Here is a 13,925-nt window from a genome sequence, read left to right as displayed (position 1 = left end):
CGTCTGCCAACTGAATAAATGTAAATGTAAAACCGTTGAAAACCGTCATTCGGTTTGGTTAACCTAGTGGCGCAAAAATTTAATGGTTTTGCTTTAAATGACCCATAATCCAATATGAGTGTCCTCAAGAAGGTTTATTAACATAATATGACATCAATGCCTTTTTTCAATAAATCTTCCTTCCCGTTACTAAACTAAATATATGGAAACATACTGGAAAATAAAATGTAACATATTCTACAACATAATACTATATAGTAATCTCTTTATATAGGAACCAAGTGCTTATATCTTTCAATTTATTTAGCGTTAATTCCTTATGCATTTTTAAACAACATTAACAACGTTTTATACTATGTGTTTTTTTATTTATCGATGAAGTATATTGACAGTTTATGTGTAGAAATTGTATTTTTTTATTTGCATAAGGTGCACACATAAGAGTTCATAAAATGATTTATTTGTCTCAAACTGTTTCTCGTCACCTAGATTTTCACTTTGGCTGAAACGTAAACAATTTTTTTTGTGTGAAAATACACAAATTACATGTATAAACATACACCTAACAGATGTGAATTCCAAACATTGTCAAGAAGTGATTTGTGTGTTTTTGCTGTGATTTGTGTTTAGTAAATTATTCAAGGACCTCTCTGTATTTCTTGGACAATTACGCTTCGACATCATTTACCTCCCCTATGATGATCTCTCCATTTCGCTCCAGGTCAATTTCATAATTTTTCCATTCTGAACACTACCTAGTGCTCATGTAAGCTGTGCCGAAGCACAGTTTACCTCTCTGTGTTTATTGTTACTTATCTGCCTTACTGTATTGTTGTATCAGTGATTATGTTGTCTTTTACAAAGCTCAAAACACCATAAACGTCCTCTCAATGTCAGCCACATTACAAAAAGCAACAAGTGTGTCTCCAAAAAAAGTTACAACATAAAAGTGGACATACACTAGAGGACATACAAAAGATTTTGCACTTCTCCAAGGTTTGAGCCTGCCAGAGACACGAGCTCTATATTTTCTTATTGTGGCTTATTGTCATAAATCTTTATTTAAAAGACAGGGACAAAGGCAGAGTTGAGTCTGTCGAGGTTGTTGCTTCCAATAAAATTGCAGCTGGTCTTCATGTGATACCTTGTGGCTTTCGTCTCAAAATTTGCCTCCAGAGAATAATGCAGAGGCAGCAAAAAAAGGCCATGTTCATCAAATTTTGGTTAGGTTTGCGCTGGCATCTGCAAAGAAAATACAAGATGCTGAGGCTTAGCTGAATACACAGTCAGAGTAGATGTGCGAGACAGGGGCTTTTGGGTCATCACGGCCTAGTGCGCTGCAGCATTCTTTTACAAAATCCCACGCCGGATTACACAGCGGATAATCCGCAGCGGTCCTACATTTTTAGAATGACGAGTCTCACGAGCAATTTTTAATGGTCTTGGTCTTGTCTCCGTCTCCACTGTTTTTGGTCTCGGTCTTGTCTTGGTTTCAGACTTAGTGGTCTCTGGATTTTATTTCAAGACCACAACGGGGAATTACACTAAATTGCTGGTGCATTGTCTGATTTATGTGTTAACATCATTCATGTGATTGGATGTAAAACTTCTGGCTTTAAAAGCAATCATTGATTTATTTATTTTTAGATTTATTTTGTTACTGTTGTGTCGGCCACTGAATAGATAAGCACAGTTGAAATGCATGATTCTGTAATTGGAACTCTGAAGTGTTATGTGGATCTTTTAGATTAATTTTAACTTGGTCTTGACTCAGTCTCGGCCTGCCTTGGTCTTGTCTTGGTCTTGACACCCTCTGGTCTTTTCTAGATCTCGGTTTAGGTGGTCTCGACTACAACAGTAGTGTCCAGTCTGATCTCACAGACATTTGTAATTATTTTACAAGGTGGCTGATTTGTATCAATTCATATGATGTAAACGCCTTACTGAATGCCTCCCCCAACCCCTAAACCTAACGTCCCTGGGATGAAACGTATTAATGAGATCGTAAAAATTCATACAAAATAAGCAACCTATAGAATGGTTACGAACTGCAATGACATTGTGTTGGGACGCCCAAATGCATCAGGTACAATAATAAATTATTTATTAAAATATTTCAACTAAAACGTTTTAACAATTATTTCATTTGAATTTAGATTAGTATTTGCACTATATGTCTTCAGTATGTAGTTTTAAAGCCAACGTTTAAATTATTATTATTATGATCCATTCATCCTTGAGACTATATGCATTTCCTGACAGCGTGTTCCAGTGGACCTTTACCAGAAAGAACGTGAGAGCTTCCCGCTAGCTACAAATTGCAATTAGAAAAGCAAACAACAGCAGCGTTTCCAGCCAGCCACAATTCCGTCAGAGCCGTTGATTTATGGCCTTCAGACTAGACATTAACCACTTTCAAATGGGCCAACAACGCAGCCATTAAAACCCTTCAGGACTGACGGCTCAGTCCTGTTCGCTGCAGTGAGATGGAGGTACCCATTGGCCCTCTAATGGCCCAGCATCGGCTTGCAATAATAAAGCAACAGGGCAATCTGGCCAGGGTTTGTTTGGTTGATGACGAAGAGCCGTAACTGTGATTTCAGCTGAGAGCCATTACAGAAAGGAGAGAGAAAGATGGGAGAGGGGAGCTGGCCATACCCTTGCATCTCACACAGGATGAGGAAGATTAGAGCACTTAAGAAAACAGGAGGCTGGGTGTGAGACAGGAATTCCAGGTCTTTAACACTGGAGTGCACCATTCCTAAGGGTGCTTGCAGGTCAGCTGCATCTGAAGCCTGGGAAAGAAGCCTGTACTTCAACGTTACCCTTTTGGGAAACAGAAGCTAAGAAACATGCTGGTTAGACTCGTCTGTTTTGGTGGTTTTAAAGGGATTTTGGCACTGGCTAAACCAGTTAGGGCCATGTTGACCACTACAGTCTGGTATAAGCAGTGTAAATGGGGTAGAGTTTACGATATTTTTGATTGTTTGTTTAATGGAAAAAGATTTTGATATTTGTGTAATGACAGCTCATATATTTAAAGATGCAATCTGTTTGGTATACACCTTTGCAAGTTACATGAGGCCTACACTATATAATAGTTTACTTAAATAAAATCATATTGACTTTACACTTGAAGTTGACTTGTTTTTTGAGTTTGTTTTGAGTCAGTTTCATATAATTTAAGTTCAGATGACTTGTGAAGCCAGTTTGATCTAACTTTAAAATTAAAGCAGCTTTTGAACTTTTTAAGTTGAAATACCATAGGTGTCATGATTCTCGTGGTGAGACACGGAGAGAGGACCCAGGTGCAGACAGCGGGTAAGGGTTTAACATATTTTAATAATAAATAATAAAACATAGACCCACGTGGGGGTAACAGAACAAAACAGGGATACAATAACATGACTAAAACTAACTACACTTAAACAAGACTTCAATTAACTTTTGACATGAATTACAAATAACTAAACTGACAAGACATGAACTCACCAACCAAATCACAATGAACCAGCACAAGACAGAAGACACAAGGGCATTAAGTAAGGGAGCAAATCAAGAGGGAAACAGGTGTAGGGCATTAATCAATAACGAGGGTAACGAGAGGATGGGAACAAAGACGAGACCAGAGAGAGTGTCTGTAAGACCATAATAATTGCCTCTCTCCACATTAAACATGAGGTTCTGTCATGATCCTGCCACTACACTAAGAGAAACATGACATGATGCAGCAGAATCATGACAGAAGCCTCTCCTCAAGGAGCAGCAACCTGATGCTCCTCAAGGCACAAACAAGACAAGACAGACTGTGACACTAACAAAACAGAGCAACATGATAATAAAGTAAAACAAACGGGGGAAGCACAAGAGTCCAAGGGAAGGGGCACACAAGTCCAAACAAGGGGGAAGTCCAAACAAAAGTCCAAAGACAGGCAGACACGATAACCGTCATTACACAGACTGGATTGCCAGCTGAACAGCCGGCAGACCCGGACTGGGATAGCCGGCAGACACACGGACTGGGATAGCCGGCAGACACACGGACTGGGATAGCTGGGGCGGGAATGGCTGCGTGCACCGGGCTGGAATGGACGCATGCACCTGCACCGACCGGGAATTCCCGGCTGCACCGACTGGGAATGCCCGGCTGCACCGACCGGGAATGCTCGGCTGCACCGACCGGGAATGCCTGGCTGCACCGACCGGGAATGCCCGGCTGGGGATCTTTGGCGGCCACAGGATTCCGGCGGCTTCGACCCTGGAGGGAAGACTGGCGGTCTCAACCCTGGAAGGCAGTCCGGCGGTCTCGGTCCCGAGCGGGAATCCGGCAGTCTCAACCCTGGTAGGGAGTCCGGCGGCCCCGACTCAGGAGGGAGTCTGGCGTTCTCGACCCTGGAAGGGAGTCCGGCAGCCTCTAACCCTGGAAGGGAACCCGGCGGCTTCGACCGCTGCCGCATTGATCCCTCTGTCTGCTGGGTCCGATTATGGCTGGTTCATTCTGTTATGATTCTCGTGGTGAGACACGGAGAGAGGACCCAGGTGCAGACAGCGGGTAAGGGTTTAACATATTTTAATAATAAATAATAAAACATAGACCCACGTGGGGGTAACAGAACAAAACAGGGATACAATAACATGACAGGACTAAAACTAACTACACTTAAACAAGACTTCAATTAACTTTTGACATGAATTACAAATAACTAAACTGACAAGACATGAACTCACCAACCAAATCACAATGAACCAGCACAAGACAAACGACACAAGGGCATTAAGTAAGGGAGCAAATCAAGAGGGAAACAGGTGTAGGGCATTAATCAATAACGAGGGTAACGAGAGGATGGGTACAAAGACGAGACCAGAGAGAGTGTCTGTAAGACCATAATAATTGCCTCTCTCCACATTAAACATGAGGTTCTGTCAAGATCCTGCCACTACACTAAGAGAAACATGACATGATGCAGCAGAATCATGACAGTAGGTGCCATTTTTACAACGTTTAAAAACACAAACATTTCCTGCGAAATCTGACCAATCGACGGCCTTGTTTATGTATTTTCTCAATAATGTATCCCTCGGATTGTAGCTTTAACTAAAAGTGATACACAAAAGATTCCTTTGTCATACTCTAAATATGTATCCTTTTGAGATTAAAAACTTCTCGGGAGTAGAGCTCCCTGTCTACATCAGACGTAAGGTACCGCAGATGTGTGTTCCCAACACAAAAGCAACATTTTTGCAACAACCTCTGTGATCAAATCTATCCAATACTGCAGAAAGAGTCAACTAATAAGATTTTCTTGCTCAATCTGAAAAGTATTCTGAATGACCAGACCCGACACCAACCTCAAGATTTGCCCAAACCAGCACCGGTCTGGAAATTCCTGCCAATCTAAACTGGTTTTCCAGCAGGGTGTTTAGGCAGCAGACCGCAAAGTACTGAGAAGAAAGTATGTATGCTCATTTTCAATGAAGCTAAGGTGCAGCAGAAAAAGTCTAAAGGTGAAGTTTAGGAAGGAGAAAGACATTCCCGGCTCAGCTTGCGTTTCATCCATCACAAAAGCAAACACAGAGACTTCCTCTGCCCTCTTCTACGCTCACAGATGACCTTGGAGTTGATAGGATAGCAGACAGAATCTGACAGCGGCGGGCCGTGGGAGTATTTTATGCAATTCTGTGGGACTTTGATGGGTTATAGTGTTACAGATGGTTCAGTCTGAACTCTGATTGAAGTGGACACAGACTGCATAACTCAAACACAGGATGCTGAGGGACAGCGTTTGGGTCAAAGCTGCCTCTCTAAATGACCAACAAGGAGACTTTGTGTGCATGCTTAAGCGATTTGTTTTATCACATTCATTCAATTAATTGGATTTTGATGTGTAATGGAGATAAAAGAACTGATATTCTTAGAGAGCTTGTTGTCATCCTGAGGGCAATGAAAATTTACAGATAACCCACAAAAGCGCAATTTAGACTCGTGAAACTGCTCATCGCAAAGCCTGCTGCCTGGAGGGTGTAAATGAGTACACAGCGTAGGGTTAAACACACACACAAATTCCTCAATCCCATCAGAACATCAAAGAGAGCAAAAGTGAAATTTATCTCCAGCTAATGTGACTGTAATTTCAGTCAAACTGTTTCTGGGAGTTTCACACTGTTTATAATGCGGTATTGAACGAGGACAAAGGGGGCCATTATGTTTTATTAGCAATAACTGCAGTCAGAACAATAGCTATTTGATTGTGAAATAGAACACAATGTTACTAAGATTCCAGCTATAACGCAAAACAGTGATTTGTTAAGTCTTGGTTAACAGAGGGGCGAGGACTGAATGATATATGGTAGATCCCTCTTTTTTGGGGGGCATTTCAATGCTTTCTGAAGTTCAAATAAGGAAGTATGTTGTCTTTAAGAGCAACTTGAAAAAAAATCAAAACGAAGTGCTTGAGGTTTGTTGGTTTGTTGACGCCCCACATGCTCGTCCGTTTGTTTGAAATCGAACAATGTCTCAACATTCCCAGAAGGACTAACTCGGTCAAGCAGAATGAGGATTTGACAGTTGGGTTTGACACGCACAACGTAAATATTGACTCCCTTCAATAAATGTTACATTTCCTGCAGTGCTCTTGTCGTCCACATGTTCTGCGACACTCTCGGACAGCTTCGGCCATTCCCAGTCTATTCTGTTTGTGTCAGTCAGGTGGACGAGAGGCCCAGCTGCTCTGCAGACCTGCTTCTGCTGCTGCCGGCACCATGTGCAAACTGCTGTAGCGGACAGGTGCTTTTCATTTCAATGCTAACGCTCTCCAGAGACTCAAAGAGGTTACGCTAGCTCTCACCTGAGCTAATTGGTCCTTCAGGGTGGAAAGTGTGAGCAGACATGCTACATTGCGTTACACTTCAACTTAGTTTGATCGATGGCTTACACGTAAAGGTTTTCTGGACAGAGTATGCACATGCTAGCATCTCTGACATGTTTTTATTTTGACACAAAAGTGGTAAAGCTAACATAACATTGCTTGACGTTGCGTAGCGTAACATTTACAGCAGCGTGACGGCTACTTTTTCTGGAGTTTAGCAGTGTAGCCCCACAATGAGCTACATTGCAATTGTGTTGCATATCTAGAAAATAAGAAACATTGAGAAAATAATCAAACTTGCTCACTTAGTTTCAAATGAAGCATTGGAAAGTCTGATTCCTTCTATTGAAACAGTTAATTTAAATGGTTCAATAAAATAAAGCTGTATGGAAAAGAATCCACCATTACGGTTATACTGTATGATGTTGACATTTCTAGTTAATTTTTAAGTATTGATATAGTTGCTATCCCTAAAGAAGTAAACAGTGATAGTTAGCTGCTTTTATTAGTTTCTGTAGCTGCCTTAGAGTAGCTTTCCCAACAGTCTCAGAATGTGTCGAAAATTTTGATTGATCTTTATAATGCAAGCCAAAAAATACAAGATTGGAATGACAAAGGTACATCAGGATATAAATACACAGGTGAACGCATGTTACGGAACAGTAATTACCCTCAAATTGATGACTTCATTTATTTATTTACTCATGATTTCATGATAAACTGCTGAAACACATCTGGAATTGCGTCAGTCTCTGACTTAACCTTCAATGAACCACTAAACATAAATAACCGCTCATCATCACGATTTTTTGTGTATGCAGTGAGATTGATTTAACTGAAACACAAGGCAGTCTTGGTTTCGGTCGAGTTTAAATGTACTTACAGTTCATTGAGGAAGTGCAGGTTGTGGAAGGCATTGGGCTGAATCTCACTGATGTTGTTCATGCTGAGATCCCTAAAACCAGAGAGAGGAAACAAAGGGTCAACGGCAATGACGATGATATCAGTTACATTATTCATGAAAGCTGAGAGTCTTTGGGTGAGACTGGAAGAGTGCAGCATGCGTTTTTATGACTTGGAAAACAATGGAAAGCTTACAGGAAACACAGAAACGCAAATCCATGTTTTATACACATTATTTGTTAATGCACAAACAGGGATGGTATGATGATTCATTTGTTTCCGCAGTAATAATACCACAATGTAGTTATACTGTATATTGCTGCTTCAAAATTATTTTCAGTTTACTAAATTTACAATTTATAGGTATAGGTTTCATTGTGTAACCAACCAACCAACCAACCAAAAATGTTAAAGAATCAATGGAGAAACAGGTCAAAATAACAAAAAAGTTCTGTGCTTTTTCAGACCTCAAAAACGGCAAAGAAAACAAGTTCATATTTACTTTTAAGCAATACAACAGCCCTACTTGTAGGCTACATGTATTAAGCAAAAGTTAAAAAGTTATTTTGTCATATGTGATAACCTGGATTTTTTTATCATAGTTTTCAAGTGTCTTATCATGCTGTCTTTTACATTGCTGTTGGATGACTATGTTATTTCTGAGGTTTGATTTTGTTAAAATGTGTCCCATGGACTGGAATGGCCACAATACAATAGAAATGCTGAATAAATGAACATTTGGATGATCTCAGAAACTGCATCCACACCACAGATGTTGAACCCCCTTTACTCTGTCTACTCCTCAGGATTTGATGTTGCATCCTTGTGATCCATGCGTTTGTCTTACTCTGTGCTTATAATAATAATCACACTTTCATGCGCTTGTGTGTGAGAATTCTGAATGTGAGTTAGCCACGTCCATCATTGACATATCACGGTATAGACGGCTTTTCTATTAGAAAACATCGTGAGACGTTTTTGTGGGCGGAGCTTAGGTGGAGGCAGAAAGATCCCCCTGACCGCATTACTAATGCAAGGTAGCACGTTTTGTTTGCTTGCTTTTTGACAATGACTAGAGAACAAATCTTATTAAATTTAACATGTAAGGTCACTCTCTGTATGTTTTTGAAAAAGTTAACTTTAACGCAAGGAACCTGGCTGAGCTGTACGCGCTCACTCAATGGATCCAATGACGAACTGACAGGATTACCTCCAGTTTAGTGGCCTGACTTCTACAGAACACCTACCAGATAGAGAAACCAAGCGTGTATAGTATATAGAGAGCATCTATCCGTGCGTGTACTAACAGTGGCAAACATTAGCAAATGCATTTACTTGAACACAAACCTGACACATAACATGAGCCTTCTCACTGTTCCCTCTCCTTTTATACTAATAGACTTGTCACAACTAAATAAAAAGAGATGACAAACACTTTCCTTTATGTTTAGTGTCTGGCCGATGGTTAACTGCTAGTTGCTGTAGGCCCTATAACAAACAAAGTTAGCGAGCATACCCTAATGCTACGTGCCCAGTTTCTCATATGGGCATACGTGATATTTTTTTAGACCTTAATCATTTTCTACATCAACAAAAGACAGTCGTTTACTCATCTTAAGTGTTAGGAAGTGAAATGCAAGCATTTTAGATGATTGTTTCTGTTCAATCCGCTCGTTTTATTGTGTTTAACTACAGCTGTCATCAGTGTTTTTGTTTTGCAAGGCCAGCAGGTATAGGCCTTTGTGTTAAAATAACAAATTGGAGACTGAATTCTGTCGAATGTGGCACTAAACAACACAACAAGACGATATTTAACTCCTTATGTAGCCGAATCTGTGCTGGTTTGTATTGGCCGCCTCCAGTTTTCCCTTTGTTTTGCCTCCAGCTTATGCTATGACCTAAGCGTGACGTTGGCGCAAAAGGCGTCAATAGACCACTTTAGAAGACATAAACAACGCTAGACCAGTGCTGGTCCAGAAGAACTTGTGTCACTTTCTAACACACAAACGTTTGACCAACAGAACGCTTATAACCGATTCAAAATGTTAAAGAAAATCTTAAAGATTAAATTGTATATAACACTGAAACCAGAAGTGTTTCTAAACCAGTGTGTACATCTTGCAAATTATGCCAACTAAACAGTATTCCCCTTCATACCAACAATCCTAAAAGCAAATATAGTTATATTAACACAACATGCTCTACAAACATGAATTTCTGTTTGTTGGTAATACAAAGTTTTTCACAGATACGGATTAGGCTATTCACAGAACTCATTTTTGTGCTGCTACCTAATTCACATAATTCCTTTAGTGAATGAGGTGCAAAAATAAGTGCTTGTAAGTAAATGACTCCATGACTCTAAAATGACTCTGTTTAATGTGCTTGTGCAACCTCCAAAGAACTTCTTCATCCTCCTCCTGATCCTCATTTAACTTTTAGTGCGATCAAGATGAAAAACGGCACAATTTTGATTATACTAATCAAACAATTATGAGTAATCCATACCCCCGTTCTCACATTTCAAACGAAATCCCGCTTGCTCCAGTTGCCTGGCTTCAAGAACTGAGCAACTCTTGATTACAACATATGAAATCTGGCTTTGCTATTTCTTTTTATGCGTGCCTTTCTCAATTTCCCATTTCATTAATGAATGAAATCCAGAGTTAGTGTCGAGATCGTGACGGACCAACCAATCCTGACACAGCGAGAGGGATCTGGTGTCTGCGAGTGCTTTGCGTTATCGGCCTTGCCGACAGTAATATTTTCTAGAAGCTGCTCATATCTAGACAGCTCCTTTTCAGGTGACCTGGATAATCTCCGGGTCAAGCCATGAGAGACTCTGACTTTGACGGTTTCCAGCCAAGCGAACGCAGCCAAGACCTCTCCGAATGAAACATATGCACTCTCATATCAAAGAAATCACGCACCTGCACATTTTACCATCCATCAGAGAGGAAGAGTGGAAAAAACGTTCCACTCTGAATTATCGTTCGACAGATGTAATTTCCTCCCTGGTTTGTACGAAGTGTGTCTGTGTGGAGTAGGCTGCATAGGCTTCCAGATGTTTGCTGCCTTCGACCTAATCAAACCATCTTCTTTTAAAATGTTTCTCCTTCCTTCTCTATCGAAAGACAACTCTGTATATATTTATTTTTACTCTCATTGCCATCATTCCTCTGAATGCGACCTTCATTTTTACCTTTGACCTGTGATGGCGATCACTGATGGCTGCGTCTGAAATCCTACATACCTGTCCAGTCAGTTAATAAAATAAGTGACCTTATAATGAAACCAAGGTAACATCATAATGATCCTAAACAAAATCATATTAGCTTTAGAAAGAACCAATTTCATAATAATTCATTAATTGTAAAATTACACTAGAAATTCAACTTTGTAAATAACATTTGTTAACAGGTTAAAATGTATGAATTGAAAAGCTTTTTTAACCGCATTGTCAGCATTGTTTGAAGACATTAATTAACGTAATAGCACATTTAAGCTGACGGGGCGCCGTTGCAGAGGCATAACAGTGCCGTGGTGTTGGTATAGCGGTTTTACTGCAAAAACATCTAAGCTTGAACATTTAGCAAGGTTTTTTTAGGCTGCTCAAGCTGACATTGATGCAACCAAACTGCAAAATTACTTCATTTGTTGTCCCAGGAGGCCTGGAACAGCCGAAAGGGCAGCTTCTCATAACCGAAGACCACCAGGCTTGAGAGGATAAACTGAAATGTCTTAAAATATTCATCATAGGGACTTTGATATTTGGCTGTTTATTTGTTTTGTCAGTGTGTCAACCGTGACAAGGTGAAAAGCTAATTTGCTCTAGATGAGGGCTGGAAAAGTTCACTCAGAAACAGAAAGTTGACTCGACCACCGCTGTTTTCCACAGACACGGTGGCATGGAATGCACTCAACACAAACCTGTTAAACCATAGGGAATATTTGGGATTTGAAAACCTCCCAATATCATACACACAAGCTGGTATTTATGACCTAATGAGCATTAACATTGAGGGGTTTGACTGATAGTCTACAGCAGCTACATAAAACCAACCAGAATGCATAAAAAAAATTATGTCCATGGTTTTCACAAAATCCATCCTGTTTCATTATGGTAGTAAATAGCTATTACAAAAGTTAGCGTAACAAGATTTAATGCATTTCTGTAAGACGTATTGACTAAAGATCATCTAATTTGTTGTCAACAGTGCTAATATGCTGCAATTAGCTAATCCAATCTCTTTAAATAGCATGCTTTACTACTAGCTAGTAATGCTAGCGGCTTGGCCGTAGAATGCGTGGAATACGGGACATGTCCACCCCACTTTCAGATAAAGATGATTCTTTCCCCCGCATGACACACCGCCTCCACCACCGTCCACGTTTACATAGATTTGAGTGAACTTACAGTCAGCCGATCACAAGTGAGTGTCACTAGGTAAATCGTCTTCGTGGACACGTTTCATAGAATCTGTTTAGCTTCAAACACATGGAAGCATGAACAGCGCACTGTTGTATACTGTTGTAGAGGCAACTGAAAACGGGTCATTGGCACTGATTACTAAAGCTATGGCCTATATACACGCATTAAAAACAATCAGGTACAGTGTCGATAATGGATGATAAGAGTATGTGGAGGTAAGGGCACTATTTAGGGTGCAAACCTGCGTTTTACAGGATAAAAGTTTAGAGCTGTCACTTTGCAGTTGAAGCACCGAGAAGAACGGTGTCATGCACCACATAGCGACTGATTCATGTGCGTGAGCATGAACTTTTAGCGCAGTTTGGGCATCTATAACAAAGGGTCAAGTCAACTGACAGTGTCTCCGTCCCCCCACTTTCAAAATGCAGGCAACGCAGGTTTTTTTTCACACAAAACCTTAAAATAAACTGTATGATCAATATTTTTGCAATTTTCTTGTAAATTTTTCTTTTTTCTGTTTGTGTTCCTTTTTCTATTTCTGCAGTGTTTTCATTCCCACTAATTTAGTTTGCTTTCTTTGCTGTGCTATACAGGGATATATATATATGTATCCAAGGTCTCCAAGCGGATAACAAGACATGCAAGCAGTGAAAGGCATAACAACAACACACAAATCAACACTTTAGAGCCTGGTCATTTAAGTAAAGCTTGATTGTGAAAATTGAGATTGACACTTTTCACATTCATTCTAGTGTTGTTGCAAATGGCTTAATGTTCACTTTTGCAAGCCACACCCACTAATTATCTCCTTTGAAATTTCTTTTCACTCAGAAATGTGTCAGAAAACAGAAGTAAAAATTATTGCAACGGGGACTTTAAAGAACATTATGAGCTTTATTTTACCTTATGTGCCACATCGCCCATCTGCAGGTGGGTTGTCTCCAAAACAGGCCAGACGACTCAACATGTAATATTTGGGTAATAATAATTAAGTATTAAATAATAATAATGTATTTTAAAGCTTATTTTATTTTGGTGATTTTTTTTGGTTCATCTTATTAGCCTCGATATTCTTATGTCGAAGTCATTTTTATATTTCTGTTTTGCAAATGTTGTTTTGTCTTTGTTTGGATGCACTCTTAAAACATTGCTTTAGTATACAACAACGAAAAAAGTTTTTTAGTATACAACAAAACCCTGCTGAAAATACTTCTTTCAAATTTAAGCTTCCCTATAGCTCAGTGGTTAGAACATGGTGCTAGCAACGCCAAGGTCATGGCTTTGATCCCAGGGGATTGCACATAGTCAGCAACAAATGTATAGTACAAGTCGCTTTGGATAAAGGCGTCTGCCAAATGTGTAAATGTAAATGTAAAACCAATTCATCATGTGGTAACTTCTTCCCGCACTTGCAATAACACATGCATTTTATAGCAATAATTACAATTAATGAAAAGTACGTTTGTTTTGCTACCAGATGGGCACTGTTGATCTAAGACATCATGGAGTGTTTTCAGAGAAAGCCTATCATGTTCTTCACACCAGACATGCAGCTTCTTATTGCAACCGCCGCACTCGAGAAGATATTATTTTCCTTTATTGTTTTTTTTTCTTTTTTAATTAGCAAAAGGCAGATGTGACGGGCTCAGTCCCAGTTCACAAGAGGCAATGTGCATTACGTTCAAAAGACCAAAGGAAATAGCTGGCAGACATGAGGCTGAACA

General features: G+C 39.8%; 1 protein-coding gene across 2 annotated transcripts in view; it reads right to left on the bottom strand.

Annotated features, from left to right (window-relative positions):
* Window positions 1-13,925, bottom strand: part of lgr6 (leucine-rich repeat containing G protein-coupled receptor 6) — a 78,957-nt gene that overhangs the window by 40,997 nt on the left and 24,035 nt on the right. For both annotated transcript variants that reach the window (XM_079477866.1, XM_079477867.1), the window contains exon 2: window positions 7,750-7,821. In XM_079477866.1, coding sequence (XP_079333992.1) covers window positions 7,750-7,821 — 72 coding nt within the window. The remainder of the gene's footprint in view (window positions 1-7,749; window positions 7,822-13,925) is intronic.

This window comes from Barbatula barbatula, assembly GCF_947034865.1.
Source record: "Barbatula barbatula genome assembly, chromosome: 17".
NCBI classification, from domain to species: Eukaryota; Metazoa; Chordata; class Actinopteri; order Cypriniformes; family Nemacheilidae; genus Barbatula; species Barbatula barbatula.
The sequence above is the reverse complement of the archived record's forward strand: the minus strand, read 5'-3'. Positions and strand labels throughout refer to the sequence as shown.